This window comes from Vigna radiata, chromosome 10 (genome assembly GCF_000741045.1).
Source record: "Vigna radiata var. radiata cultivar VC1973A chromosome 10, Vradiata_ver6, whole genome shotgun sequence".
NCBI lineage: Eukaryota > Viridiplantae > Streptophyta > Magnoliopsida > Fabales > Fabaceae > Vigna > Vigna radiata.
In genome coordinates, this window is record NC_028360.1 from 19260184 (window position 1) to 19286486 (window position 26303).

The 26303-nt window shown below is 31.1% G+C and overlaps 6 protein-coding genes across 8 annotated transcripts; 4 read left to right on the forward strand and 2 right to left on the reverse strand.

Moving 5' to 3' along the window:
• The first annotated feature begins 459 nt into the window (after nucleotides 1-459).
• On the forward strand, nucleotides 460-2471 carry LOC106775690 (50S ribosomal protein L11, chloroplastic). Its single transcript, XM_014662842.2, has 4 exons — nucleotides 460-812; nucleotides 903-1075; nucleotides 1151-1214; nucleotides 2030-2471. The coding sequence occupies exons 1-4, from the start codon at nucleotides 596-598 to the stop codon at nucleotides 2236-2238; spliced, it is 663 nt and encodes a 220-aa protein (XP_014518328.1). The 5' UTR covers nucleotides 460-595; the 3' UTR covers nucleotides 2239-2471.
• A 697-nt stretch (nucleotides 2472-3168) lies between these two features.
• Nucleotides 3169-4977, forward strand: LOC106775689 (multiple organellar RNA editing factor 9, chloroplastic). 2 transcript variants are annotated; one of them, XM_022786711.1, is made up of 5 exons: nucleotides 3169-3634; nucleotides 3830-3927; nucleotides 4015-4080; nucleotides 4183-4356; nucleotides 4461-4590. In XM_022786711.1, the coding sequence occupies exons 1-4, from the start codon at nucleotides 3300-3302 to the stop codon at nucleotides 4353-4355; spliced, it is 672 nt and encodes a 223-aa protein (XP_022642432.1). In that variant the 5' UTR covers nucleotides 3169-3299; the 3' UTR covers nucleotide 4356; nucleotides 4461-4590. The 2 variants fall into 2 exon arrangements, with proteins under 2 accessions (XP_022642432.1, XP_014518327.1); XM_014662841.2 differs by lacking the exon at nucleotides 4461-4590 and adding an exon at nucleotides 4603-4977 and having other exon boundaries at nucleotides 3170-3634.
• Nucleotides 4978-6857: 1880 nt separating this feature from the next.
• On the forward strand, nucleotides 6858-8301 carry LOC106775687. The gene has a single exon (XM_014662838.2). The coding sequence runs from the start codon at nucleotides 7208-7210 to the stop codon at nucleotides 8222-8224; it is 1017 nt and encodes a 338-aa protein (XP_014518324.1). The 5' UTR covers nucleotides 6858-7207; the 3' UTR covers nucleotides 8225-8301.
• Nucleotides 8302-10399: 2098 nt separating this feature from the next.
• Nucleotides 10400-11697, forward strand: LOC106775691. Its single transcript, XM_014662843.2, has 2 exons — nucleotides 10400-11134; nucleotides 11377-11697. Exons 1-2 carry the CDS (start codon nucleotides 10693-10695, stop codon nucleotides 11430-11432), a joined length of 498 nt encoding a protein of 165 aa, XP_014518329.1. The 5' UTR covers nucleotides 10400-10692; the 3' UTR covers nucleotides 11433-11697.
• A 227-nt stretch (nucleotides 11698-11924) lies between these two features.
• LOC106775688 (transcription factor DYT1) lies at nucleotides 11925-16514 on the reverse strand. Of its 2 annotated transcripts, XM_022786710.1 has the most exons (6): nucleotides 16009-16514; nucleotides 15724-15897; nucleotides 15463-15639; nucleotides 13204-13377; nucleotides 12951-13127; nucleotides 11925-12775 (listed from the first exon to the last, which is right to left on the reverse strand). In XM_022786710.1, exons 1-6 carry the CDS (start codon nucleotides 16276-16278, stop codon nucleotides 12704-12706), a joined length of 1044 nt encoding a protein of 347 aa, XP_022642431.1. In that variant the 5' UTR covers nucleotides 16279-16514; the 3' UTR covers nucleotides 11925-12703. The 2 variants fall into 2 exon arrangements, with proteins under 2 accessions (XP_022642431.1, XP_022642430.1); XM_022786709.1 differs by lacking the exon at nucleotides 11925-12775 and having other exon boundaries at nucleotides 12863-13127.
• A 3624-nt stretch (nucleotides 16515-20138) lies between these two features.
• LOC106774503 ((3S,6E)-nerolidol synthase 1) lies at nucleotides 20139-23675 on the reverse strand. The gene is made up of 7 exons (XM_014661521.1): nucleotides 23621-23675; nucleotides 23254-23530; nucleotides 22473-22851; nucleotides 22178-22396; nucleotides 20974-21112; nucleotides 20649-20897; nucleotides 20139-20563 (listed from the first exon to the last, which is right to left on the reverse strand). The coding sequence occupies exons 1-7, from the start codon at nucleotides 23630-23632 to the stop codon at nucleotides 20282-20284; spliced, it is 1557 nt and encodes a 518-aa protein (XP_014517007.1). The 5' UTR covers nucleotides 23633-23675; the 3' UTR covers nucleotides 20139-20281.
• Between the last annotated feature and the right edge of the window lie 2628 nt (nucleotides 23676-26303).

The following is a 26303-nucleotide window of genomic DNA, read 5'->3' on the forward strand; positions in this document are numbered from 1 at the left end:
TCAATAAGAAAATCTTGGATGACCAAAATAATTTATTAAGAAAATGTAGTAAGTCAATATTTTATTTCAATTGTCGTCTTCTATCATATATTTCTCTTTGAAATTCCCATGAAAGTTGGCTATGAAGTCAATTTTCTGAATTTTCTGGTTAAGACACCGTCTTAATATTTTGTAAGATCTCAATCGTTTTCCTCACGCAATATATACGACCAAAGTAGCTTTAATTAAATGGTCCCCTGAAATAAGTTTAATTTGTAAATTCATAGAAAACAATTAAATGCCTCTTTTATTCTCTTAATTTGTTCCTTTCCTTAAAAAAACAAAAGTATTATTAATATATTTCATGTTATTCCCTTTAAAATATTTGGAGGTGTCACTTCTAATTCTTATAAAATGAAATGAGGCCCATTTGTTGTGAAATTGGACTGAACCATGACCCAATTAAGTTCAGTCCAGCATCTTCTTACCTCTTACCACCAGTAGATTGAGGACTGTCGGACGACGCCGTATCAATATATCTCCTCCAGCCTTATCGTTTATCTGCCCTCCATCAATTTGAGTTCCGTTTCTGCATTTAGTCACCAAGGATCCTACAATGGCCACAAGTCTTACAACCTGTCCATCGTTGTGTTCCTCTTCTTCTTCATTTTTTTCCACTTCTGTCAAATTCTCCTTAAACTCGAATAGAATTTCTCTTCCGTTTCGTGGAAACAAAACCCCTCTTCCCACTCCTTCTCCTTCCGCCCCAATTCGAAGGCGCTTCAATGTCATTGCTATGGCTCCCCCTAAACCCGGTGGGAAGGCCAAGAAAGGTAAGCTTAGTTTTTGTTTAAGCTCACACTCACTGCTCTAAAATTTGGGATTTTTGTTTCTTACTTTGTATTTTCTGTTGGGTGGTGCAGTGGTTGGAATTATAAAGCTGGCTCTTGAAGCTGGGAAGGCTACACCCGCTCCTCCTGTTGGCCCTGCTCTTGGATCCAAGGGTGTCAATATAATGGCTTTTTGCAAGGATTACAATGCTAAAACCGCCGATAAGCCCGGTTATGTCATTCCCGTGGAGATCACAGTCTACGACGTCAGTTCTTAGTTCTCAAGTTATTCTCATTTTCCCCGTCGCCAATGTCAATTTACTTGTGTTTTCACTCTGTAGGATAAAAGCTTTACTTTCATATTGAAGACCCCACCTGCTTCGGTTCTACTTCTTAAAGCCGCTGGTATGTTCACAACCACCCACTGCCTCCAAACTGTTTGATATTATGTTGCCCTCGGTAGTATAATCTGTTGTTTCCAATGACAATATTTTGTTTATGCGTTGGTTTATTTCAAGACAGACAAGGAAGGAATCATCTATGTTATCTTATCGGACCCTTTATCTCGAACACATTCTTTTTCTTTACCAAGTTTCTTAGCTCATTTGTGATTAAGGAACACTGAATTTTCTTACTTGTGCTCTGCTTGAAATTAAGTGATATAGCACATTATTGATTTACAAACCGATTCAGTTTCTTGCTATATTGCCTTGGATTGGATTTGGAACATGTTAACATAGTTGGTTGACTTAAATATCGTACTAATAAATCAGTTTGGGTATGCACCGAGGTTTTGTTAATTTTTACACCCTTTGACTGTATGGACTAATCTTTTGTCATGGGTTGACTTGCCTCGTTGTCCACGAGCTGCTTTTAATGGTTTGAGAACTCCATGTAGCAGTTAAAATCTGTCTATACGGATTATGAAACGAAGTTTGCCTTTTTGTGTGTGGAATTTTATTTACAGTATACCGGAGATCGAAATAGCATTCTAGCACAAAATTTGTTTTACTTGATGACTGAAATTCAGTTTTTTAGTGAATAGTCTCGCCTTGTATTACTCATAGTAAATCTGAACAGAATGCAAGAGATATGTTGCTTTTGCTGTTATTGATTTGATAGAGCATCAGGCATTTCGTACTCTAGTAAAAGATTATTGTGTTTTTTAATGAATTCAATGTTCAAAGTTCAAAACCGTCTAACTTGAAATTGCTATTTAGGGGTGGAAAAGGGTTCAAAAGACCCCAAGGCGGAAAAGGTAGGAAAGATCACAATTGATCAATTGCGTACAATTGCTGTGGAAAAGCTGCCGGACTTGAATTGCTCGACTATAGAATCAGCTATGAGAATTATAGCTGGCACTGCAGCAAATATGGGGATTGTGGTTGATCCTCCAGTTCTTGAACCGAAACAGAAGGAACTTGTGTAGTAAAGTTTTGGTTTGGCTAAGTGTATGACGGTTCTCTGTGCCTAACTATTTTGCCTGTACAAAATCACGCAGGACATTGTTTAGTGAACATGTTTTTATCAGTAAACAGCGAGTGAAACATTTCTTTAATTATTTGGTATTGCATGAATGTATACACCAGATTATTTGGAAGTTGGATGTATTCAAAACTCACTACACATGACATAATAACCGTGTTTTTATTTCTCCCTACACACAATCCAACCAAAATTTAAAAACATTCAAACATTGTTTTGTGGATTAGAAGTTAGTTTCGTTGAATTGAGTCATTTTATTCTACTATATCATCTTTTTTTATCTTCTTTTACGAGACTTGAAAGTACTATAATAATTTTGTCAAAGACAACCAATCGAAAAGAGATAAGACTACAACGAAGGCCCAAGACCCAAACAGAAGTGCAGCATTGAAAAAAAGATAAAAAGGTCACCATTCTTGAACACCCAACTTTTTACCCTTCTGCTAATTATAATTGTTGCACTTTTTACATTTTTTTAGAACAACACACTTGAGTTAAGATTTTTATACACTTCTATTATTATAATTATTAAAAATCCAAGTTAGTTATTTTAAATTTTCGTTTTAATATTTTTTATTGCTCATTAATTTTATTTTATTTTTCAGGTAAAATATAATCACTAACTTAGTATATAATATATTTAAAATTATATAAGTGAATTAGTTTTTTAAAAAAGGTGCGACTGATTTTTTTCTGGATAAAATGATCCATGTCCCTTTCAGCTCCCTTGTAATTATGTTTTTGGTTAATTTCCTCTCTCCAAAATCATTTTGGGTCAAACAACGAAGATTGGACTGAAATAAATTGAGGCCCATTTGTTGTCAAATTGGACTGAACCAGGACCCAATTAAGTTCAGTCCAGCATATTCTTACGCTTACCACCAGTAGATTCACGACTCTCCTGTCGACGCCGTATGAAATAAAATATCTCCACCAGCCTTATCGTTTATCTGCCATCCATCAATTTGAGTTCAGTTTTTGAGTTTAGTCACGAACGATCTTACAATGGCGACGGTCACGTTTTCCTTTTCCGCTAAAACCCTAACACTACCCTATCAACCCAAAACCCCAATCTCCAACTTCTATCCGGTAACCAATCTTCGCCTCCCTTCTTCTATTCTGACCCAAACCCGAAATGGTAACCGAATTCGGGCGTCGCTGGATGGGGATTTCTCAGCGAAAAGGAACAGCAGCAACAGTGACCAGAGAGAGACGATAATGTTACCCGGTTGTGATTACAACCATTGGCTGATTGTGATGGAGTTTCCTAAGGACCCTGCACCCACTCGTGAACAAATGATTGACACTTACCTCGACACTCTTGCTACTGTATTGGGAAGGTTCCTTCCTTTTCCTCTTCTCTTTTTCTACCCTAATGTTTCAAAATTAGAATGGACGCAGAATTCGTATGTACCTTGTAGCTCATAACAGCTTAAGATAAACGCCAATTTATTTGCATCTTCTGTTATGTGGAGGACTTTGTTATTATCGATTTATATTTAAATTTTCATCGTGTGCTTCTGCTTGTGTATTAGCATGGAGGAAGCAAAGAAGAACATGTATGCATTTAGCACCACTACCTACACTGGATTTCAGTGCACTGTTGATGAAGCAACCTCGGAGAAATTCAAGGGTAATGCTTCAGTTCCCAATTTGTGTCGATACCCTTGTTGCGTTGCTTGATGAGTTCTGGTTCTTCATATCTTATTTATGCTTGTAGGTTTACCCGGGGTTCTTTGGGTACTGCCCGACTCGTATATAGATGTTAAAAACAAGGACTACGGAGGTTATACTTATATATTTTAGAGATTTCTACAGAAATAAATTGTGTTTGATGTGCTATAGATTGATATTTTTTTGCTGAATGCTTGATGTTCTTTAATTTTAGGTGACAAGTACGTAAATGGGGAGATTATTCCTTGCAAGTACCCTACCTACCAACCAAAACGGAGCGCACCTAAGAACGAGAGTAGAAGGTATGAGAGACGGAGAGATGGCCCTCCCCCTGAGCGCAGAAGGCCAAGACAAGAGGCGGCTGCCTCGGATTCATCCTCTACATGAGGTATCGGGATGCATTATTTATTCCATTTATTTTACTTTTTCCATGATTTTGGTCTCCCCTTGCCTAATGTATCTAAAATTGGATACCTGAATGGCTGAATCAAGTACCACAGATCCATCTTCTTTTTAAACTCACGCTGAATGTCATGGAATGGTCGTTAGCTTCCCCCTCCCCCATGTAGGAAAATTCATTGAATCTCGTCACGCTCTGAAGATACATGATTATGCTATTGCTGCGGTCTTGCAGGTTATTTGTAGTTTTACTGAGAGAAACTAATGCCAAACGAAAGCTGCTCCTTATCACAGTTCTATCATGCTCATGGTCACTTTAACAAATAGAAGATTGAGCTTGTGTTGGATTCTCATCAAGATGCATGCCATGTTTCTTGCAAACTCAAACGGGTTTTTTCACGATTCATCTTGAGGAATATGTTCTTTTGGACTATATGAGTATGACATGTGAGACAAGTGCTATAATTGTTTATCTGTGTAATTTGGAGAGCTACTTATCATGAAACCAGTTTATGTTTTAGTGATAATTTTTGTCTGCTAGTTTCATGGCAACTGCGATATTAACAGTTAAAGTTACTGGTATGAACCGATCGAGTTTAGATAATATGCATATATAGCCTTCTGTCCTTATTTGAAGCAGCCCATTAGCAATCCTTAACTTAGTCATGCTACAACATCCCGGTTTTGCTGTGCTGCATCCCGGCCACTCCCTGTGAGAGTAGTTGGCGAAGGTGAATTTCTTGGAACTTCGAAATGGGTGCATTCATAAACATCCTTGATTGCCGTGTAAAATGTAGATGTTTTGTTGTGCATAATTATTTAACTCCAGGAACGAGGGAAACAGAGCACATTTATATTTGGAAGGGATGCAAAAAGAAAATAAAGGAAAAGAAAGAAAACGAGGACAGGAATAAACAGGAAATTGTCTTTTTTTTTAGTTTATATTGATTTAATTAAATGTGATAAAAGAAAAAAATGATTAATTCCTTTTCCTTTTCTTGAAAAGAAGAGGGAGGTAAGATAAAAATATAATTATGCTAGATTTGTGTCACTTGAATTATTTGCCTTTCGTTATTCTCTGGAGAGAGAATTTTTGTGGATTTTGAATGATTTACTTGTTAGTTTTCTTTTTCTTTTTTAAATTTAAAATCATCATATTGTTTGTGTTTTGATTTGTTTTCGAAGGTTTTATATATTTTTATACACATTTAAAATACGAACTTTAAAGTAAGTCTTTTATGCTTTGTTTACTGTTGTGAAATAATGTTTTATATTTTAAGGAGCTTGGCCTTCACTGCATTTATATATTTCGTAAGAGATTGTTTTCTAAACATTTAAATAGTGTATTTTAAAAACATTATGACAGTTATAAACGTTCAATCCGGAACAGACGCATTATCCAATGTGGAAGTTCTTCCTTTTAATTTTTCCTTTTTTAATATATTGTTATAAGGGTGAAAGGGTAAGTTTAAAATTTAGGAGTTATGGTAAAAAACATCGGGGGTGCAGGAAGAAAGGACCAGTAGTCTGATAAGCAACGGCCCTTTATATTTTTGGTTCTTATTGTAAAGGCCCAAAACAAAGTTTATATGATCACTTGATCCGCCACCTTCATAATTTCAAACTATATCGCCGTAAAGTTTTATATTTCGGAATATAATTTTTTGTATTCTACATTATACATTTTGAGATATTAAAAAAAAATGCATTTTATATTGTATGATTTAAAGTACAGTGTATTCTGAATTGTATATTACGAAATGCAAAATAAAAGATATATTTTAGATTATATAACAATTATTTTTTTAATTTTATCTTTTAAATTAAAATAATTTTTTTAATACTTTTATCTTTTAAGTGGTTTTTTTATATAAATATAATATTTTTTGAATTGAAATAATTATCTTATCATTCATTTAATCTTTTAAGTAACTATTAATTCAAATTTAATCTTTTTTTGAATTATCTTAAATTTAAAGGTTAAATATATTTTTAATATTTAAATTTAAAAAAAATTTAATCTTAAAAATTTAAAAATAATTGATATAATTATTGTAATCAATAACATTAATTTATTTTATATATTAAAAGATGTTTCAAATTTACATTTATATTGGAAAATGTTAAATAATGTAATTAAAATAATTATATCTATTTATTTTTAAAAGTTTGAAGATAAACTGTACATAATTTTAAAACACAAATAAGTTTTAATCTTACGTTTAGAGATTAAAAATACAATTATTCGTAAATTTAAATTAAGTGTTTCTACTCGAAGTTGTAATACACATTATGATTTATTTGAAGCAGTGGTGTTTTGGCATACTTAGGCCCACCGACTACCTGTTTAGGGGTTGGTAAGCGTTGACACTCCTCACATGCTTACATTAAGGCTTCGGCCATGTCTTAATTATTTAGGTATAAGAAACGTAATTTTCACAATAACTTTATAACAATATTTTTAAAATGAGAAATTTATAAAATAAGGGGAATGATGTTATATAAAAGTGAAAAATGCCCATAAACAATATCTCGGTAGAGTAAAACTGTCTCTTTCCTTGCACAATTGCATGTGGACATTTCTGCATAGATAAGGATTCTGCGGTTGGTGAGAGAGTTATGGCGCACTTCAATTACTTTTCTTTTTCTACTGTTCCACCGAAATACTTTAAAGATGAAGGAAAAAGCTTTCTTTTTCAGCACCGGTCAGATAACGTAGGAGATAGCACACTTTCACATGTCCATTCTGTTTCACAAGAAACTTCGTCCTGAATTGCTGTCTTAAGTTACTTTGAAGCGTACCCTCTTTCGAAGGTTCCATCTTCAATTTCTGATGAAACATGTCCTTCTACGGCGGCTCTTCCTATTCTGCTTCTGATTATGGTGAGTACAATTTCAACTCTTATTCTCCTAATTATCATTATGCTCAAATTTCATCCCCTACGGCTTATGAGGGCTATGAGTACAATCAACCATATTATGGATATGATCCAACTTTATATTATGCTCCTAATTACCCTGCTGAGACTTACCAAACCATATCATACTCAGCCACAACTTATACTGATCCAAAATCACTTGTGTACGATCCCAATTATGGTATGACCCATCTTGTGATTTCTTACTCTAATGTGGAATTCAATGTGCCCGAATTTGAGGAGTATGACTCTACACCTTATGATGGTGGGTATGACATTGATCAGACCTATGGTAAAGCTTTACCACCTTCAGATAAAATTTGCTATCCTCGTTCTGGCTCAATTCCAATTAGTGATCCCATTCCCGTGGCCATAGTGCCACTGCCTACTATAAAAGAGGGAACTGATGAGAAAGGAATCACACCGCCCCAGAATGGAACTGCAGTCCAAATCGCTGAAGAAAAACCTCAGTCACAAGATAGTGGCAGAGACCAGCCAGAGAAAGTTGAAGACAGTGAGAGTGAGGGAAGTGAGGATGAAGATGATTACGATGTTGAGTCTGGTGTTGGAAGTGGGTTTGGTGAAGGGTACGGTGGAGGACAGGGTTATGAGAATGAGAAGCAAGTGGGTCCTCAATATCCTAGTGGATATGGGTTGGAAGCTGTGGACATTTGTGAAAGCTTATTTGGGTATTGGCCTTGTTTGGAACGTATGAAGAAGAGAGAATGTTATGGCAAGGAGGTTGCTTGCAGAGGTAACCACTGTCAGGAGAACATGTGGCAAGGTACTGCAGATTATCTATTTGGCAGTCCATATCCTTATGGCGGGAGTGCGGAAGATGGAAGTGGCTATGGAGGAGAACCTGTCTATGCCTATCAAAGGTACTATCCAATGCAAGCACAGTACAAACAGATTGATCATAATTCCGAGTTTTGGTAAACAATTTATTCTGTGATATAAAAGTTGAAGATGTAAAGCTTCTTTCTGTGGAAATAAATGTGAAATTTGGATGTGAAGATGTTCTATGTGGGAGTGTGTTGTGATTATGGTTAAGATTCATGCCCCAGAACCTAAAAAAAATTAATTATCTTTGCTTCCCAATCATACATTTTATAATGAAACAACTAAAACTCACCATTTACAGATTAAACACGCTTTTCGTAATCTGATTTTTCTATTCATGATTCCTGGTACGCAAGACGATCTTGTTAAAACTCCTTCAATTGGTTAAATGGTTACGGCATAAATGTTTAATAATCAACTCCACAAATGAAATAATCGTAATGATCTTAAATCCATGCCTACTGAAATTATACTCTCTTCATCAAGAACAAGTCAAATAGTTTAAAATTTTTATGGAAACAGCGTATTCCTCCAAAGGTCTAACCTTTTGTCTGAAAACCATTACTGGACATAATCCTATTCCTTCAAAATTTTGGAAGCGAAACATCATTCAATAAGATGGAGAGTTGTGTAAAGGTTGTGTTACCAGGATGAAAAACATCAAACATTTGTTCTTCGAATGCTCCTTTGTATTTTGAAAGTGTGATATGATTGTCTTAGGTGGTGGCAGGTCAATATGTGTTGCACAATGAGGTCGAAACTCACTTTACATATAGTTGCTAATTACAAAATCAGTATGACTGTTTGAAACACCAGTAATGGCTGTCTTTTTGTAATCTGAGGTTGTTATTATACAACACACTCTCAATTTTCCCAGTGATGGAAAGTTGATGTTGTACTGTCAGATGGTTTGGTTCGTGCATCAAACAGCTGATGTGCATGTGTATTGGTAGATTATGGTGAGATCAAGGTTCAAGAAGGGGATTACATCTTACTTAAGGTTAATCACAATTTTGTCTCTATGTATGGCGTTTCCATGGCAACCCTTCCCCAGCTTAATTTCTTTAATCTTTTTTCTTTATTCACATTATTATTATTATTAATATGGGCTGGGCCCATTTTACTTTTCTTATTACAAAATTTATTTTGGTTCTAACTTGTTACATTTCGCCTTTTCTTTGTCTCCCCTCCTTATTTATTAATGAATTACCTTTTCGGGTTATATTATGTACACTCGACAATGTCTATTTTTATATGAATAAGGACGAAAGAAGAAACAAATTAATTATAATTAATTATAGTCTTTTAGGTTATGGTTCTACAAATATTGATTTTGTTTCGGTTTGCAACTTTATCAAAGTCTGAGTGAGAGGCAAGTATTCTGATGTACGGAGGTCCAGCAACTTGAATTTCACAACACACTCTCATGCTGCTTTTAACCTAAAACTATAGTTTTTGAAAGCTTTTCTAAGCAAATTGGATGTTGGTGGGTCACAAAGCAAAATTGGTTGGAATAAGTATAATTTAAAACCACACTTCCTTGTGACATATATAAATTGGTAATGATATACCCAAAGTCAATTTTGAGACTAATTTTTCAAACAATATTTGTTTCAAAAACAACACTTGTAGTATTCATCATCTGAACAACTCGCAATTAGAAAATTTGAAATATGGGAACAGTGATAGTGACGGATGAACTAACAACAACTGATGAGAGCTTCTGTTTTCAAAATTGGAGAGAGGAATAAGAAAGAAATCGTATAAATTGTAAATTAGATAACTAAATTAGAAACGAAGCTAAATTTTTGGTTGTAAAATCGTTTTAATAAATGCGTTTGCGCGCATTCCCGCACGCATGTTTTATGTATAATTTATGTGTTTATAATGAATCCTGAGACATTCCCACTTGATAAAAGTACTGTGAGCTAAACTAAACTAATAGAAGGATGAAAATAATTGTTGTCTAAAGCATAGGACATGGCATGAGTTTATAGTAAAAAGAGGAAGAAGAAAAATGAGTAAAAGAGTGGAAAAAAAGTCACTGATGGCCCCTCTTAACCGCAGATTAAGGCCAAAGAGCCAAACACTACATTCAAATCTCATCTTATATTACCACTTACGTACAAACATGTCATTACCCAAATAAAGTATCAGAAATCGTAAAGCCAAAGTTGTTTTCAACCAGAACAGAATCATTATTTATTCTTTATTATTATAATAAACCAGTACTAATCATATATCATATATATTGACAGTGTAAATGTATTTTTATACTACTAATGATTTGGTTAAAATAATTGATTAAAATGGAACGTTATCTTTATTTATTCCATTTGCTGGGTCCTAGATTGTAACGCAAGGGTAGTTTGTTCATTTCACAAAGATACAATCCATGACATGTAATGCCAACCAAGAACATAGAAATTCTATCCGCTGTCCTCTCTGGCTCCCACTTCCAATCATAGTGTTCAGACACTTATGTTTGTGTGTTGAAGCCTTAAAAACCCTGTTAAAACCTCAAGCACCAAACTTCTCACTCAAAACCTTCCTCCTTCCTCAACATGTCTCTGCCACACAGATCTTTAGAGGCCACCTTTCTTGCTTTTGTTCTTCTTTCTTTCTCACTTGCTGCTGCTGCTGCAGCATATTCTTCTATTCATGAGCTTCTCCGAAGCCATGGCCTACCAGCAGGGCTCTTCCCAGAGAGTGTAAAGTCATACAATTTAGACCAAAGGGGTCGTTTGGAGGTGAACCTGGATGCTCCTTGCCTCGCCAAGTACGAAACAAGAGTGCTCTTTGAAACGGTGGTTCGAGCTAATCTTAGTTTTGGTCAGCTCAAGGGTTTGGAGGGTCTTTCTCAGGAAGAGCTTTTCCTATGGTTACCTGTCAAGGATATCATCGTCAACGATCCATCTTCTGGTCTCATTCTCATTGATATTGGTCTTGCACATAAACAGCTCTCTCTTTCTCTCTTTGAAGATCCCCCAGTTTGTAGATCCCAAGGTACTGTTTCTCTCATTTTTAACAGCTGTTACTTATTAATCATGACCTGTCTTCAATTCCTTTCAACTCTGAACCTTTCAATTATGGGGTTTGAATAGGAATCATAGTGGAAAACCACATGCATGCCACTCATTATTACTTTCCAGCCTGTCAAATGATCATTGGATGTATTTCAATCCTCATTATTTTCGTTTTCTAGATTTCCTCCCCTTTTGAATTCAAAAATTTAATGTTGGGTGCAGGTCTTTCACTAAATATTGGGGGAAGGAAGAGCATTGGGTTTCAAGATCAGAGATGAAGGATTGCTTGTTTATCTGAAAAAAAAAAGATGGTTTCTTCTTTCCTCTTTACAATTTTGTTTTGTTTTTCCCCTTTTTTTTTTCCTTTACAAATAAATATATGGTGCAATGTGCATAGATCCAGTGAGAGTTGTGATTATTAAATTAGAAATCAAAGAAGGGAAAAAAGAGAAACTGATAGGCGGTGTTTATTGTAAAAAATCTTTATGCAATTTTGTTTGCCGCATTTTTTTCTTCTTCTAATGTGCAAGAAAAGTTTTTTTATATTGTCATACCATATCATTTCTTCCTTTCTTTTCCTTTTACTTTGCTGAAAGGGGTGTTATTCTTTCAAAGAAAAAGGCTTACTGATCCTATGTTGAAGATATCCACAGAATCTGCTAACATTGACTGTTGTTTACTAAATTTGTCTCTCAAATTCGAGTAAAAATGACACCTTGGCTTTTTAGAGACAAAATTGAAGGCTAAGGTGATGTTCACATTACCATTACATAAAGATCATAAATCAAACTGAGACAGAAAAGGAAGAAAATTGAGGTTTTAATCTGCTTAATTGGTTTGACAATATAGTCAATAATGCTGGCCAACAGTGAATTTATTTAGTGTATCTTTCTTAATTGTTATAAAGCCTGAAAATTAATGAGAACTTGTTTGGTCAGATTTAGATATTCTATATAATGTTCCTCTCTCCTCATCAGCATTGGAAATCTATCTCCATTTTGAAGTACAACAAAATATATGAGCAGAAAATGGACATTGGTAGTTCTATTTTGTAGCTGTCTTTTATTTTATGGTTCAAGTAAACACAGAGTTTTGAGGTTCTTGTCTATGTGTATATCCCTTCTTCCCAGCATCCCTTATATGTAATAACAGTACACGAATTCTTCATAAGGAAAATATTATTTTTCTTTGATCATTTAGTCTTTATAACATTTACTTAATCTTCAAGTAAAACAAAGATAAAACTAAAAAATAAAAGAACATGTAAAAAGAAGCTATAGGAGTAAGATTGATTTCACTAAAAAAAATAGGAACTGACACTCTATGCCCATTCAAATCTACTAATTTTATTTTATTGTAACAATCTTTTAGTAAAAAAAAAACACTACATGTAATGGGAGAGGTGGGATGGATGTGCATTATTTATTCATACTTGTAACAAAAAGAAATATATATCTTATTTCCAGTAATAGTGTAATCATTATTTAAAAAAATAAAAGTCCTTTTCAACTTCTTCATATGTAATTGATAAAAGTCCATTGCAACTTCTCTACATGTCATTGATAATATCTTGTATCACATCCTTGATTTGATTAATTTCAAGTCTTTCTCCATTTTTTCCCTGAACAATCATCAAAGTGAATATTAATTATCACATTGTTAAGTTTGTGAAGTAAGCATGAACAGCTACATAATCATAATAATGAAAAGATGAATCACATTTCATCAAGTCTCTTATGAATTTGAGAAATAACTGTAGTAAAGAACAGTCTTATTATTATCATTCTCAGAATCACCTGTATGCAGCTTGTAATCAGAAATGCTCCTTTTGTGGTAGTCAGATTAGTGTCCATGAGCTCAATGCCAAAGTAGTTGAGTGTCTCCATCAGCTTGCTGAAACTTCCTCTCTTTTTCTCAATGATGATCTTGACCCAGAACTTATTCTCATCTATTTGTGCCACAGTGACCTCTTCCTGCAAAAAGTAAGAGTGCTAACATTGGTAGTTAAGCTATTCATTCTTCTAAGGAACTATCTTAGTTATAACTGACCTGTATCCCCCAATTCTTCATATCTTCCACAGCTTCAACTTCATCTATTTTTGTCTCTGTTGTTTCCTCTGAAGTTGCTTCCATTTGGTGAAGTTGTTGACTGAGATTCTGGACTTCATCTTGCAGCTTCTCAATGTAGGTGATAGCATCTACAATAATAGTTCCTCTATTCATCTAAAACAAAATTTAGAGTCTATAATGAGCCTATATTCTAGCAATTTGGAAATCAAACAATGAAATTGAGTATTGAATGAACTGTTAGACAAAGAAACTAGAAGTAAGAAACTTAGGGCTTAAGTAGTTGCATTTGTGATGATAGGGTTTATAGACCGCAGCATCAAAAGCCTCCTACTGAGCTTCTCCCTCCTCCTCCTTTCAACCTCAAGGTTTTTTGATTTGAACTCTTTTGTGTTATCATCATAATTCCTCTTCCTACTCATCCTTTGTCTACTACAATCATTCTCTTCCATAGTATAACACAACCAATCTTCATCTTCATGCTCCATTTTTTGAGAAAATAGGTCTTAAGGAATGGAGCAGAGACAGGTATAAAAGAGATTTGTTCCAAAGGTTTTGTAGATTAAGATTTTGTTTGTGGCTATATAAGTGTTTCTCACAGAGACATCATGCTGGATAGAGAAAGTACATTAATGCTTGTTTTGAGGGTCTTTTCTGTGGTCCCTACTTCATTCATGTATGTTTCTTATGACAAGAGAGAAATATATTTGTGTTTTGCTGGTTAAATGTGTTTTCTGCTTGTTGGAATCTTCTTAACAGAATGAGACTATGAACTGTGGATATTTTATTGTAATATATGCAGTTAGAAATCATCTAACTTCTTTCTTTGATTTATATTTTGATAAAAAGCTTTCAAAAATAAATCCACAGTCATTTCTTCAAAATTTTCTCCCACAACATTTACATTTTTTTAATTTTTTTAACAGAGTTTCATTTATGCATTTTTAATAAAGTAATTTTTCAAAAAATTAAATATAAATTTAATTAATTTTTTTTTATTGATATCCTTATTTCCTACTTACTATTAATTCATTTATACATATCAATCATATATGCAAAGATAGTACTTTAAAAAATAAGTGTTTATGGTTAACAGCTGAAATGTGAATGTTATGGAGAAACAAATGCATATAAGACAAGAGAAATTAAGTGTATTAAAAAAAAAAAAAGCAACCATGTCATCTAAATTTCTGAGTGACTACCTATTTGTACTTTGGAGGATTGGTGGAGACAGAACATAGTAAAAGGAAACTAGATTTTTTTTGTTTCTATTGAAATATATTTAGTCTCTTGAAATATAATGATTTTTTATATTATTTTTTTTTAATTTTATTTATTTTAATCCTTAAAACTTTAAAAAAACTTGTGTACATTTAAGACTTGATAGAAACATATTATTTTTTTGTTAAACGTTAAATACAGAGACTAAAATAAATAAACTAAAAAAAATCTTTATTTTTAAAGATAACAAATATAATAATAAGATCATTTATAGGAACTAGAAATGGATGAGATTTATAGTCTTCAGTAACTTATGACCTCTAGACACTGTCAGCAGTAGTGTCTTCTATTAAGAATTGACAATACTATTTAACACATTCACTGTATCATTTAGTTTTGACAGAAAATAAAGCTGGCTATGCAATTTTACTAATAATGCAATCATGGATAGAATGCATTTTAATGTAATAAAGGAAAAAAATATGTAGAGATTTTCATTGCTGAGAGTGATTGCAGAGATATCATTAATGAATAAAAAAAACTAAATTGTTATTATATACTAACAGATACTGTTATCAATTTATATTTTCTGCTGTAAAAGTATTATTCATTTGGTTAGTTTTTAATGGTTAAATTTTTCTTCTTCTTCAAATTGATATTATAAATAAGAAACTAGGAGACCAATAAGAAATTTTATAATCCATATTAAATGTTTCATGATACTTAATACAGATGTAGGTGGATCATTGAACAGATCCAACCAATAAATTAAACTATCCCTATATGCCATTGATAATATCTTGCAACAAATCCTTGGTTTGTTGAATTTCAAGTTTTTCACCATCTCTGTCCTGAACAATATAGAAATAACAGTTAAGTAATTGAAGTGAATATTATATCATTGTTAAGATTTGGAAGGTACATGTGGAAAATTTACAGATGAACCAAAGTTCATCTGCATATGATGAAATCATATTCATTGACAATTAAAATAAACAAGTTTGAGTCTTATCTTATCACCTGTATACAGCTTGAAATAAGAAATGCTCCTTTTGTGGTTGTGAGATTGGTGTCTATGAGTTCAATGCTGAAATTATTGAGAGCTTCCATCAATTTTCTGAATCTTCCTTTTCTCTTCTCAATGATGATCTTAACCCAGAGTTTCTTTCCGTCTATTTGTGCCACTCTAACTTCTTCCTACAGATAAACCAGCACAACAACATTAATAATTAATAGTTGCAGAGATTATTCATTTTTTTTTTCACCAAACTCATGTATGACCTGTATTCCCAAATCCTTCATATCTTGTGCAGCATCAATTTCATCTGTTTTTGTGTCTCCTGTTTCCTCTGAAGTGGTTTCCATTTGGTGAAGCTCTTGACTGAGACTCTGGACTTTGTCTTGAAGCTTCTCAATGTAGGTGATGGCATCTTCAATAATTGTGGCTTTGTTCATCTAAAACCAAAATTAGAATTTATAATCAGGTTACATTGCATTCCTAAAACTGAATGAAGAATGAGATAAAGAAGAAGATCATATAAGAAAGTGAAGAGTTTAGATAGTTGCATTTGTGATGATTGGCACTACAGCACGAAGCATCAAGAGTCTGCTACTGAGCTTCTCCCTCCTCCTTCGTTCTGTCTCTAGGTTTTTTGATTTGAATTCTCTGGTGTCATCATCATAGTTCCTCTTTCGACCTATCCTTTGTTTGCTAGAACCATTTTCAGTAGCAAGAGAAAACTCTTCCATAGTTACACATAACCAATCCTCATCTTCATACTCCATTTGTGGGGTTGCAGGATGGGTTTTGGGGAAAGGGATGTGTAAACTGAGCATGGTTGGTGGCTATATAAATGGTTTTCATAGAGGCATCATGTCAGAGAAACAGAAGAGATAGAAAGTACATTGATGCATGTTTTGAGGGTCTTATTTGGGTGTGGTCCCAAGTTAGTTCTGGTATGTTTCTTATGACACAGATGTTTCTGATAGGCTGTTCAAATGTGTTCTCTGCTTGTTAGAATCTTTCTAACTGATTTTTTTTTTTTCTTTCTACAATCTTCCTAACAGGGTGAAAATGCCACTACAAATCACATTGAAGGTGTTCCTAATTTTTTCCCATTAATTATAGTCTGATAAAGGTCTCAAAAGAAAAACATATTATCCACCAATAAGATTGGTAAATTTACAGACATTTTCTCCTTATTTGTACTCCGGTTGAATCCAAAATGCTGCAATTGGGTTTAAAATAAATAAACTTTATGTTCTACCAAAGAGCAAATAAATCTGGGTATGTTTTGTTGGTGCGATTAGTAAGGCCCTTTAAAATTGGGCTTGCTGATTGTAAATGAAATAGCACAGTTGAGTGTAAACCCAAAGCCATGTAGAATTTGATGTTTTGATGATTAGTACTTTATTGATTCTAACTTTTGTATTTATTGCTATCCTCATTCCATATATATTGATGGTATTGGACTGTATTTCTACCTTAGAAAAATAACAAACCCTTATAAAAAAATGTTTTTGAGAAACTTATATTGGATATTTCTCTTTACATATATATTTTGTTAATTTAGCCTCTCTAAATAACGAACTATACTCCACACTTTAATTTCTCACCATAGGATGATATAATCTAAAGACTATAATATACACATGTGTGATACTAGTACCTTTTAATAAAATTTATTATTTATCTATAAATAAATGTCTACACCTTTATTTAACACTATAATTATGCTCCAAAAATTTGCACGCATTAAAAGTTCATATTTTTCAAGGGTTTTCAAAAAGTAGTTTAAACTCTACCTCAATAGTTTTGTCCGGGTCTTCTATTAATTGAACCGAAAGTTAATGTATAAAGTAAATTATGTCCATTTAATAAGAATTATTTATAAAGAAATTAAAAAAAAATCTGTGAAACAAAAATACTGTAAAAACAAATCACAAATTACAAGTTTAGATACACAAAAATGATTTACTTTTGAATAATTATTTTTTCTTACTTATTATTCCGAAAAAACAGTTTATTTCTTATAATTATGTTTTTTTTAGTAATGTTGTGAAGAGTGTATAAAAACACGTTCTTGTTGAGTTGTGGCATGATAGAATAGTTAGTATAGATGTGTAGGGTTTTAAAATCAATTATTGGAGGGAAGAATGAAAAACATAACGTAAAAATGCCTATTGGCATGGCTCACATGTTATATAGTCTATTATTTTAACAATTAAATCAAATCCTTTATATTATGAGAGTGTGAAAAAGCCAGCCCCTAGAATTTGACGTAAATGCCCATCCATTTTTTAAATTCCAAAGGCTCACTCACATCACATTCTCTTAATTGTGCATGCAATAATGGATGTTTTTAGGCATGTCAAGTTTTTCATATCTTCTACAGAAAAAAAAAAAAACTCATAATATAATTTGATTTGATATTTATTAGATTTATTATTTTAGGTGTGATTAAATCATTGTTCAATAATTTATTAATGTCTAATTCTAATTAATATATATAATTTCAGATAAGAAAAATCGATTTTTGAAACATAAATTAGATTTATGTTTCATAAATTAGATTTAAATCATTGCAAACCAACATTGTTGGTGGGTGAAGCTGCATTCATCCCTAGAGTTTATAATAATCCGGGTTAACTATATATATCTTTATTTATTTTTTTAAATTAGTTATATAAAATTAAATTAGATTTAAAGTTTATCTTTAATAATAAATTGAGGTATATTTAAAGTGTATTTTTATGATTGAAATAAAAGTATTTTTTCATTATTTTTTATAAAATGATTATTAGGAAAAATAAATTAACAATTTATAATCATTTATAATTATTATAAATAAATTAAATTAGAATGCATTGAAAAAATGACTATTATAAATATATGGTCCTTTTAGAATACGTAAACAGTATTATAGTTTTATGGTTTTTGTTGGTTTATGCTTTATGACGATAAGTCAAAAAGTAAGGCGAGAAATGAGGGATTAAACAACAATCCTCTTTTTGTTGGTTTATGCTTTATGACGATAGTGAAATTTCCACCTTTAATAGAAATTCCAACATGTATTTTGAACCACAAATATTTTACCATACAACAATGGAAATATCTTATGTTCTTTTATCCACAACTAAAACTAGAGGTAGTGGTCGACACAAAACTGTGACCAAAACACAATTATTGACGAAAAGAATGGACACATCTACTAAACAATGCTCATAAAAGAAAAAAAAAAAAAAAAAAAGAGAGTAGCCAATATCAAAACATGAGTGATAATTTTGGTGTTTACTTAATTTTTAATGTTGTTGTATTTTGAGCCATAATTATCTAGTAAATTCAGATACACATTATTACTAATAAACAGAATTGATTTAAAATGAATTTAATATTATCAAAACTAACAAATAATTTACTTTTACTCATATTCAGTTTTATTTTTCTCCATTTTTCTAAAATTAAATTTCTTAAATTTAAATTTCTTTTTTAAGGGTTTCATCTTAAAATTTATTAGGTTTTGTTCTAATTTCACATCACAAACTAAATTATTGTTTTGTTTTTTAGTAATTTCTTCCTTAAATTATGTTTTAATTGTATATGTTTGTTATTTTCATTGTAATTTTTGTTTTTAGTTATAATTGACGATTGATAATCACAATGTATTAATATAGATGAGATTGGTTTCCTTCGTAGTAGAATATCTGCAAAGAATTTTTCAAGTATTGAGCTTCATTACAAACAATTTTGAGAGTAATAAACTCAAATTCTATTATTGATTTTGCAATAAGTATTTGTTTTTGTCTCATCTAAATTAGAAACACAATTAACATCATTATACCACTCTAGTGGAGCAGAAAATCTACCATATTCAATTATATAATGTATTAAGTATTGCATAAGCATTATAAGTGCATCTCAATGTTCCTAAGACACTAAAATGTATTTAGAGTAAATAAAATAAATTCTCAATTATCTTGACACACTAGGGTTGAGAAATATATTCTTCACTATTTTTGATTAATTTAAAGTAAACATCATAAGTGATACTTAATTTGAAGTTATAATATCCAAATTTATTGATAAATTTCTCAATGTATTATTCTTGAGATAATAAAAAAGTATCTCTATTCTTTATTATTCTAACTCCTAAAATCATATTGGTTTTATTCATATTTTTTATTTCAAAATTAAATCTAAAAACAACTTAGTTTAAGACACTATATCATTACATATACTAAAGATTAGCATCACATCCATGTATAAACATACAATGACACACTCATAATTTCTCTTCATGTATGCAGGGAGTCTAAACTCATTACCTCTCTTTTTCCACGCATGTCAATCCTTAACGTCTTTCTTTCTTTATCAACAATAAATAGCTTGAAATAAAACAGTGGCTAAAAAAATGATGTATTATAAATTAAAAATATTGTAAAACAGTTGAAAATACAAGTTTTGATAAAAAAAATTATTTATTTTTGGGAATTTGTGTTTTTTTTTTACTTTGTTATTATTCCAAACAAACCGTTTATTTGTTATATATTTCTTTTTTCTAGTAATGTTGTGAAGAGTGTATAAAAAACACATTCTTGTTCAGATTGCATGCATGTTGACATAATGGAATAATTAATATAGATGTATATATTATTTTAAAAATTAAATCAAATACTTTATAAGATGGAAGAATTGATAAAATTGGAATTGACATGAGCTAAGATATACCAAGCGATGAGAAACAAAATGAGAATGAAACTTTTCTTCCTTCTCAATTAAACCACAAACAAGAGATATGACATCTGTAATTATTGGTGAAGCAAAGCATGACCATAGAAACTACATATTGACCATCATTTTGATTTGTTCCCTGAGGATGGAAAGACATGGATTATTGGTGGTGTAATGATACATCAAAGGTACCATTCTAGCAGCATTCAAGCAGAAATTGGTAAATGATGTTGGCAATTGATTTTGGATCAGAATTTGTCCATTGAGACGTTTCCATTCAGATGAAATCAAGTGGCAAACATGTTTTTGGACATCTTCAGCTGAAATGTGCTTGTGCTCATTCATGTAGCAATCAAGGTATGACCCATCAACTCCCTTCACTTCTTCTTTCTGCATTTTTTTTCAAACCTTTAAGTTAGGACATCACATGTTTACAATGTAACATAAATACAAACACTTTCGTGTGTCTTTTTACCTTGAACCCTTCCAAATCATCAGATAGACGAAGAATTTTTGCCACTGAGTGAACAATTTGGGGAAAGTTATCCATGACAGCAACAGTTTCCATATTTACAGACTCATCGAAGAGGAAGAATGCATGGAGAAGCACCACATGCACTCCTGTGCTCACAATTCCAATATTCAAGTACTCCTCTGACCTTGGCAAATCACCACTCCTCAACCAATGTGCCTCTTCCATGAAAGCATTCAACAATCGTACCCACTGTTTCATATATATAAATACTTCATTTTCTACAACTTTTTCAAGCAAATTTTAAATAGAATAAATTGACTATTACCGATCTTTTTAGTGTATCTATTGGGTTTAATCCATGTCTTTTGTAGATCCTTTCGGCGAAATCATTGGTCATGTCGAAAAGAACATTTAGACACATTTTCATGAAGTCTGGAAGCTCCTCTGTATCACCCAATTCCCATCTGAAATGAGACAAACTAATTATTTGCAAGCATAAGAATGGAATATCAAAAGAAATGGTACATGCTAAAATCTAGCAGCTCATCCACTTAAACCTTTTTGTTGTAATATCTCTCTCCACAAATTTCTCAATAAAATTATTAGTATATAATAGAAGAAAGTAATGAGATAAAACAGAATATTTTTTTTTATTACAAGTTGAAATAAATGAGGTTCATAAATTGATCTTGAATTATTAAAAAAAGTCTGATTATTTCTTACTAATATTGTGTACACCTAAGTCGTATCATTAAACCAGAACAAAAAAGAAACTAAAAGAAGAATAGGAAAATTAATATAGATTAAGAAATATAAGATGATTCGAAAAAAAAAAACATGAGTTAGGTAAATAGTGTGTGAAATATTTGTATTAAAGTAAACTAATTATAAACTAAATTTTTGTATTTAAAAAAAATGAAAGAGTATTAAATTAATGTGAAAAACTTATGCGTTAAAGTAAGATTTCTTTTATATAATATAATATATGACCGCCAACGTCAGCATCAAATTCCGTGTATTCTTCTGTCAACATTGTCAAAGTTGTGTTTACTCGTTTGTCACATAAAAGTATATTCCTTCTCTCTTTACGTTGTTGAATTGCTGATTTTATGGTGCAGTAACCTCACTAGTTATATAGACTTATAGTTTATGTGAGAGGAGAAATCATTGCAAAAATAATTTAGTTTGATCAAATTTTTAAAATTTAATTACAATATAAAATTATAAGAAAGATACGTATTACTGATTCAAAATAAGTAATAATAAAAGTAGGTAAGAATGATGGGGAGAAGATTAAATTTAAAAAGAAATAAATACTGTTGTTGTGGATTAAGATTTGAAATAAAAATATAAAATAACCTAAAAATTAGCACGGTTAAAGTTATAATTTAAGATGAAAAATCTTAATAATATACAAAATGAATTTTTAGAAATATTTATTGATTTGATATTTTAAAAATATAAATAAAAAAAAGTGATTTAATAAAACTCATCATGATTTTGTTTGTAAAGGAGGTTTTGGTGAATACCTATTGACAGCATCTCTAAATATAGTAAGTTGGTCTAATGTCCCATGAACGTCGAAGATATCATCGATAATGTAGATTAGAGAGATGGATTTGGTGAGTTCAATTCTTTGATCTGAAAAGCTTGGATCTGTGAAGCATGCCATGGGCCAAATGTACCATTTCAGAGGTTGATACATAGCGAACTTCTCCTCTTTCACCATTCCAACATCTTTCCACCATCTGTTAATTAATGTAAAATTCTGATTACTGTTGCTAAAATGAACATTCAAAGTGGATTATAAGTTATAAAACTCACTTGTAAACTTGAATGATTTCCTTCTGGTTCATCGTTCTAACTATGCAGGAATTTATCTCAGCAAGTTCCTCTAAGCATGTCCATTCTTTCTTGGTCTTGTAATAATCACTTAGAACTACACTTGTGTCCCTGAATCTTGATAAGCCATAGTGAAGTGGATCCTCAAGAGTGTTAGCAACATATATAGCTTCATGATGTTCTGTATGTCTTTTCAACCATGCATGAAGAAGTTGACGGCTCAGACAACCTGCATCATCAAGATTATCTTCTCCTTCGATACTTAGCTGGGTTGCCTCTTGCAGGGCAATCAGACTCTTCACATCTTCACCATATTTAGCTCTGAACTCTCTTTTATTACTCTTCAAGCTGTCAAATACATCTACAAATCCATATAGTTGGTAGCTTTGGTTAGCATTTAGTAACAAATTCCAACAAAAACTAAGCTCTACTAAAATGATCTGTGAATATGTTTGCGTAAAAGACTTCAAATAATTTTCCCATGTCATACTATTGCCGGTTAAATAGAGTTTCTTTTTTTAATATTACTCGTGACTCATGTTAATTTGTCATTCTAAAATTTACAGTTTAACATAATTAGATATCATAGAGAGAATGAGGTCACAAATGGACCAATGTAGCATCAGTAGTGACTAGATACTTAAAAAGTAATATAAATATGATAAAAAGAAAAGATAAAGATGAATAAAGAATGTGAGTTAAATATTGCAGGTCCATATGTTTGGTCAACAGTTTATATGCAGAGAGTGAAGATAATTTCAACCTGCGGCAACGTGATGACCACTTTGTCTAAGTAAACGGAACTGAAGTGCAAGTTCATGAAGTTCATGGCCATTGGCAAAATCATTGAGATGACTGCTAAATACGGAGAGTTGCTTCTGAAGAACGGCTTCAATTTCCTCTTCAAAATGGTGTTGGATGCCAAGCCTCTGGATAATGTCAATGACATAAAAACTCTCCATGGAATCCTCACTGACAAGTTTCTGGAATGCATGCTTAACTTCCTTCAAAACCAGAGCTTGTTTGATGTAAATATCATCCTGAAAATGTCAATAAAAGTGTCAAATTCAGAAAACCTTGGTGGGATGAGAAGATGATTAACAGAACTAGAATTTTAGTTGTGTACGCACAGAAAAATCCATAGCTAAAACGGATGTAGTGTTTGCGTAACAGTGGTGGTTTGCCTTCTACTATAAATGTGAAGAAAGGAATAAACAAGAGTGTATTTATACCCCCACAGCAAGAGTTTTGCTTTGGTTTGTAGTCTAAAATGGGTTAGACAAGTCAAAGATAGTAGGTGATAAGTTAATTTAATTAGTTTGATGATGTTGTGTTTCACGATTTTTTCATTGTATAATTATTTTAAGAACAAAAGTATGAAAGTTAATTTAATACTGGTTTATTCTGCGGATAATGATATTTGAGAATTTTTTTTAACCACTTTTTTACAATAAGACATGTGTCATCATTTTATTGATATGTTTAAATTTATCTTTAAAAAAGTATTTGAAACGAATTAATCATAAATTATCATGTATGTGTTGTTAAAAGGTTGTAAAAAAAAAAAAAAGGTTGTTAAAGAAAATTTTTCCTTATTCTACTACCATAAGACTGAAATCTCCAGAACACGAGAAAGTAGAGATTCCACGTCATATTGTTTTTCACTTGGCTTACCGTTCCCCCTAGTAATTTTAAAATATTTCTACATCACAATTATAAAGAAACGCTAATGTGATAATGGAACTAATATAAAATGAAAATAAAAAATATATAAATAAATATAAAAATAAAAACAGGTATAATTTAATTTTATAAATTAATTTTATAAAAACTGAAATAAAAGTATTTTTTTCATTATTTCTCATAAGTAGATTATACAAAAATAAATCAACAATTTTTAATCATCTATAATTGTTCTAAATAAATTAAATTAGAATGCATTGAAAAAAAATAGTATTATATGATCCTTTTACATTGAATAAACAATATTAGTTTTCCAAAAAAAACGTATCTCAAAGGTGTGAATAAGGGATTGCATATAGGCAACAACCCTATTTTTGTTGGTTTATGTTTATGGAAATATATAACTGAAATTTTTTCTTCATCTATATATACAAATCCCAATCCCATTCTAGTAAGTCAAAATTTTCCACCTTTTAAGAGAAATTCAAACATATATTTTGAACCACAAATATGTTATCATGCAACAATGGAATATCTTATCTTTTTATTCAAAAAAAAAAAACTAAAGGCAGTTGTCGTACATGAAACTGTGACAAAAAAGCAATTATTGATTAAAAGAATATAGTGACACAACTACGAAACAATTGCTATAAAAGAAAAATAAAATAAAAAGCAGAGGTGTCAATATCAAAGCTTGAGATTGATAATTTTTTAGTTAATTTTTAAGAGTTGATATATTTTGAGCATAAATATTTCAGTTTGTCATACAGCCATGTTTTTTTTTTTTTTTACTTTTCTATTATTATTATTTTTCATTATAAACATGTTTTTGTTTTCCCTTTTCAATTTTTTTTGGTTAAAATCGCGCTATCTAGCACTTTTTTTTTCTCTTTTTAATTTTTTTTATTTCTTTTGGTGACATTTTTATAAATTTAGACAATTTAATAAATATTTATTTTTTCGTTAGTTGAATAATTTCAAATACTAATATATAAAATATATTTAATTGAATTTGTTTAAAAATAGTTAAATATATAACTCTATTAGATTGAACTTTAATTTTTTGTAATTTTACTTGATAAAATAATAGACAGATATGTTTTCTCATATAAAGATAAATATACTATGCACTTATGAATTATTTTATTTTAAATGCATAAAATCCTTAAAATTCTTGTAATATTTTTTAAAAGTGACTTAGCACTTTATTTTGTTTTTTAAATTAAATTAAAAAATCTTAATTATAACAGTCTTTGAAAAATCTTTAATAACAACATATTCTTAAGAAGAAAAAAAAGAATTTATTTTTTTATGTCATTTTTTAAATCCAAATTAACTGCACTCCTCAAATGGTTTCACATCTAGTCCAAAGAAAAACTCAACAGGGATATTATTGGCTTAAATGTTTCAGAACGTAGGGAGCAATTATATCATAGGAAGAGCCCCAACATTCTCTGGTTTTCAAAATTAACTGCAGATATTTTAAAACTATTTGTGGGCACCATCTTCAATTTGAGTATTTTTTAAAATTAAAAAAAAAAGAACCATTTTATTCTAAACTATAAATAGTATTTGTATTAGTAAAAGCCATTTTATAAAAAACAAAATATGATGATTTTGATTGTTAACATACACATGTGAATTGGTCCATGAACAGACACATCTGTCGTTTATAATGGACCATGTTTGTCACATATATAATGGCCACAAAAGATAATGGAATATCTCTACCACGAGATGAAAAAAAAAATTATCCACCAATATTATTAATCTATATTTAGATATACAAAATTATTTTTTTAAATATATATTGTTTTGAAACTTATACTTTACAATACAACTTATTTAAATTTTTTGTTAGAAAGATTAAATTCATTTACACTACTATTTTATCGTAAAATTTAGGTTTAAACCTCTTTTTGTCCCTAAGTTATAAGCGGATGTTCAGTTTAGTCCCAAAATGTAAATCTTTGGTCCCTAAGTTATAAAAAATGTATCAAATGAGTCATTTTTTGACTTGAAATACTGTTTTTGGTTGTTTCTTAACAACTGCTACATCTTTAGATTGCTCTGATTTGTTTCTTAATAATAACAGCACTTTAGAACCAAAAACAGTATTTCAAGTCAAAA

Bases quoted from the DNA above. Each gene is read 5' to 3' on its own strand.
- LOC106775691 (XM_014662843.2), top strand. From the start codon at position 10,693: ATGTCTCTGCCACACAGATCTTTAGAGGCCACCTTTCTTGCTTTTGTT. The intron at 11,135-11,376 runs GTACTGTTTCTC...TGTTGGGTGCAG, and splicing joins CCCAGTTTGTAGATCCCAAG to GTCTTTCACTAAATATTGGG.
- LOC106775690 (XM_014662842.2), top strand. From the start codon at position 596: ATGGCCACAAGTCTTACAACCTGTCCATCGTTGTGTTCCTCTTCTTCT. The intron at 813-902 runs GTAAGCTTAGTT...TGGGTGGTGCAG, and splicing joins CGGTGGGAAGGCCAAGAAAG to TGGTTGGAATTATAAAGCTG. The intron at 1,076-1,150 runs GTCAGTTCTTAG...TTCACTCTGTAG, and splicing joins TGGAGATCACAGTCTACGAC to GATAAAAGCTTTACTTTCAT.
- LOC106775688 (XM_022786709.1), bottom strand. From the start codon at position 16,278: ATGCTCAGTTTACACATCCCTTTCCCCAAAACCCATCCTGCAACCCCA. The intron at 13,378-15,462 runs GTGATAAGATAA...ATTTTGTTTTAG, and splicing joins TTATTTCAAGCTGTATACAG to ATGAATAGAGGAACTATTAT. The intron at 13,128-13,203 runs GTCAGTTATAAC...TACTTTTTGCAG, and splicing joins TGAAGAATTGGGGGATACAG to GAAGAGGTCACTGTGGCACA.
- LOC106775689 (XM_022786711.1), top strand. From the start codon at position 3,300: ATGGCGACGGTCACGTTTTCCTTTTCCGCTAAAACCCTAACACTACCC. The intron at 3,635-3,829 runs GTTCCTTCCTTT...CTTGTGTATTAG, and splicing joins CTTGCTACTGTATTGGGAAG to CATGGAGGAAGCAAAGAAGA. The intron at 3,928-4,014 runs GTAATGCTTCAG...TTATGCTTGTAG, and splicing joins AACCTCGGAGAAATTCAAGG to GTTTACCCGGGGTTCTTTGG.
- LOC106774503 (XM_014661521.1), bottom strand. The intron at 22,397-22,472 runs GTGAGTTTTATA...ATTAATTAACAG, and splicing joins GAAATCATTCAAGTTTACAA to ATGGTGGAAAGATGTTGGAA. The intron at 20,564-20,648 runs GTAAAAAGACAC...AAAAAAATGCAG, and splicing joins ATGATTTGGAAGGGTTCAAG to AAAGAAGAAGTGAAGGGAGT.
- LOC106775687 (XM_014662838.2), top strand. From the start codon at position 7,208: ATGTCCTTCTACGGCGGCTCTTCCTATTCTGCTTCTGATTATGGTGAG.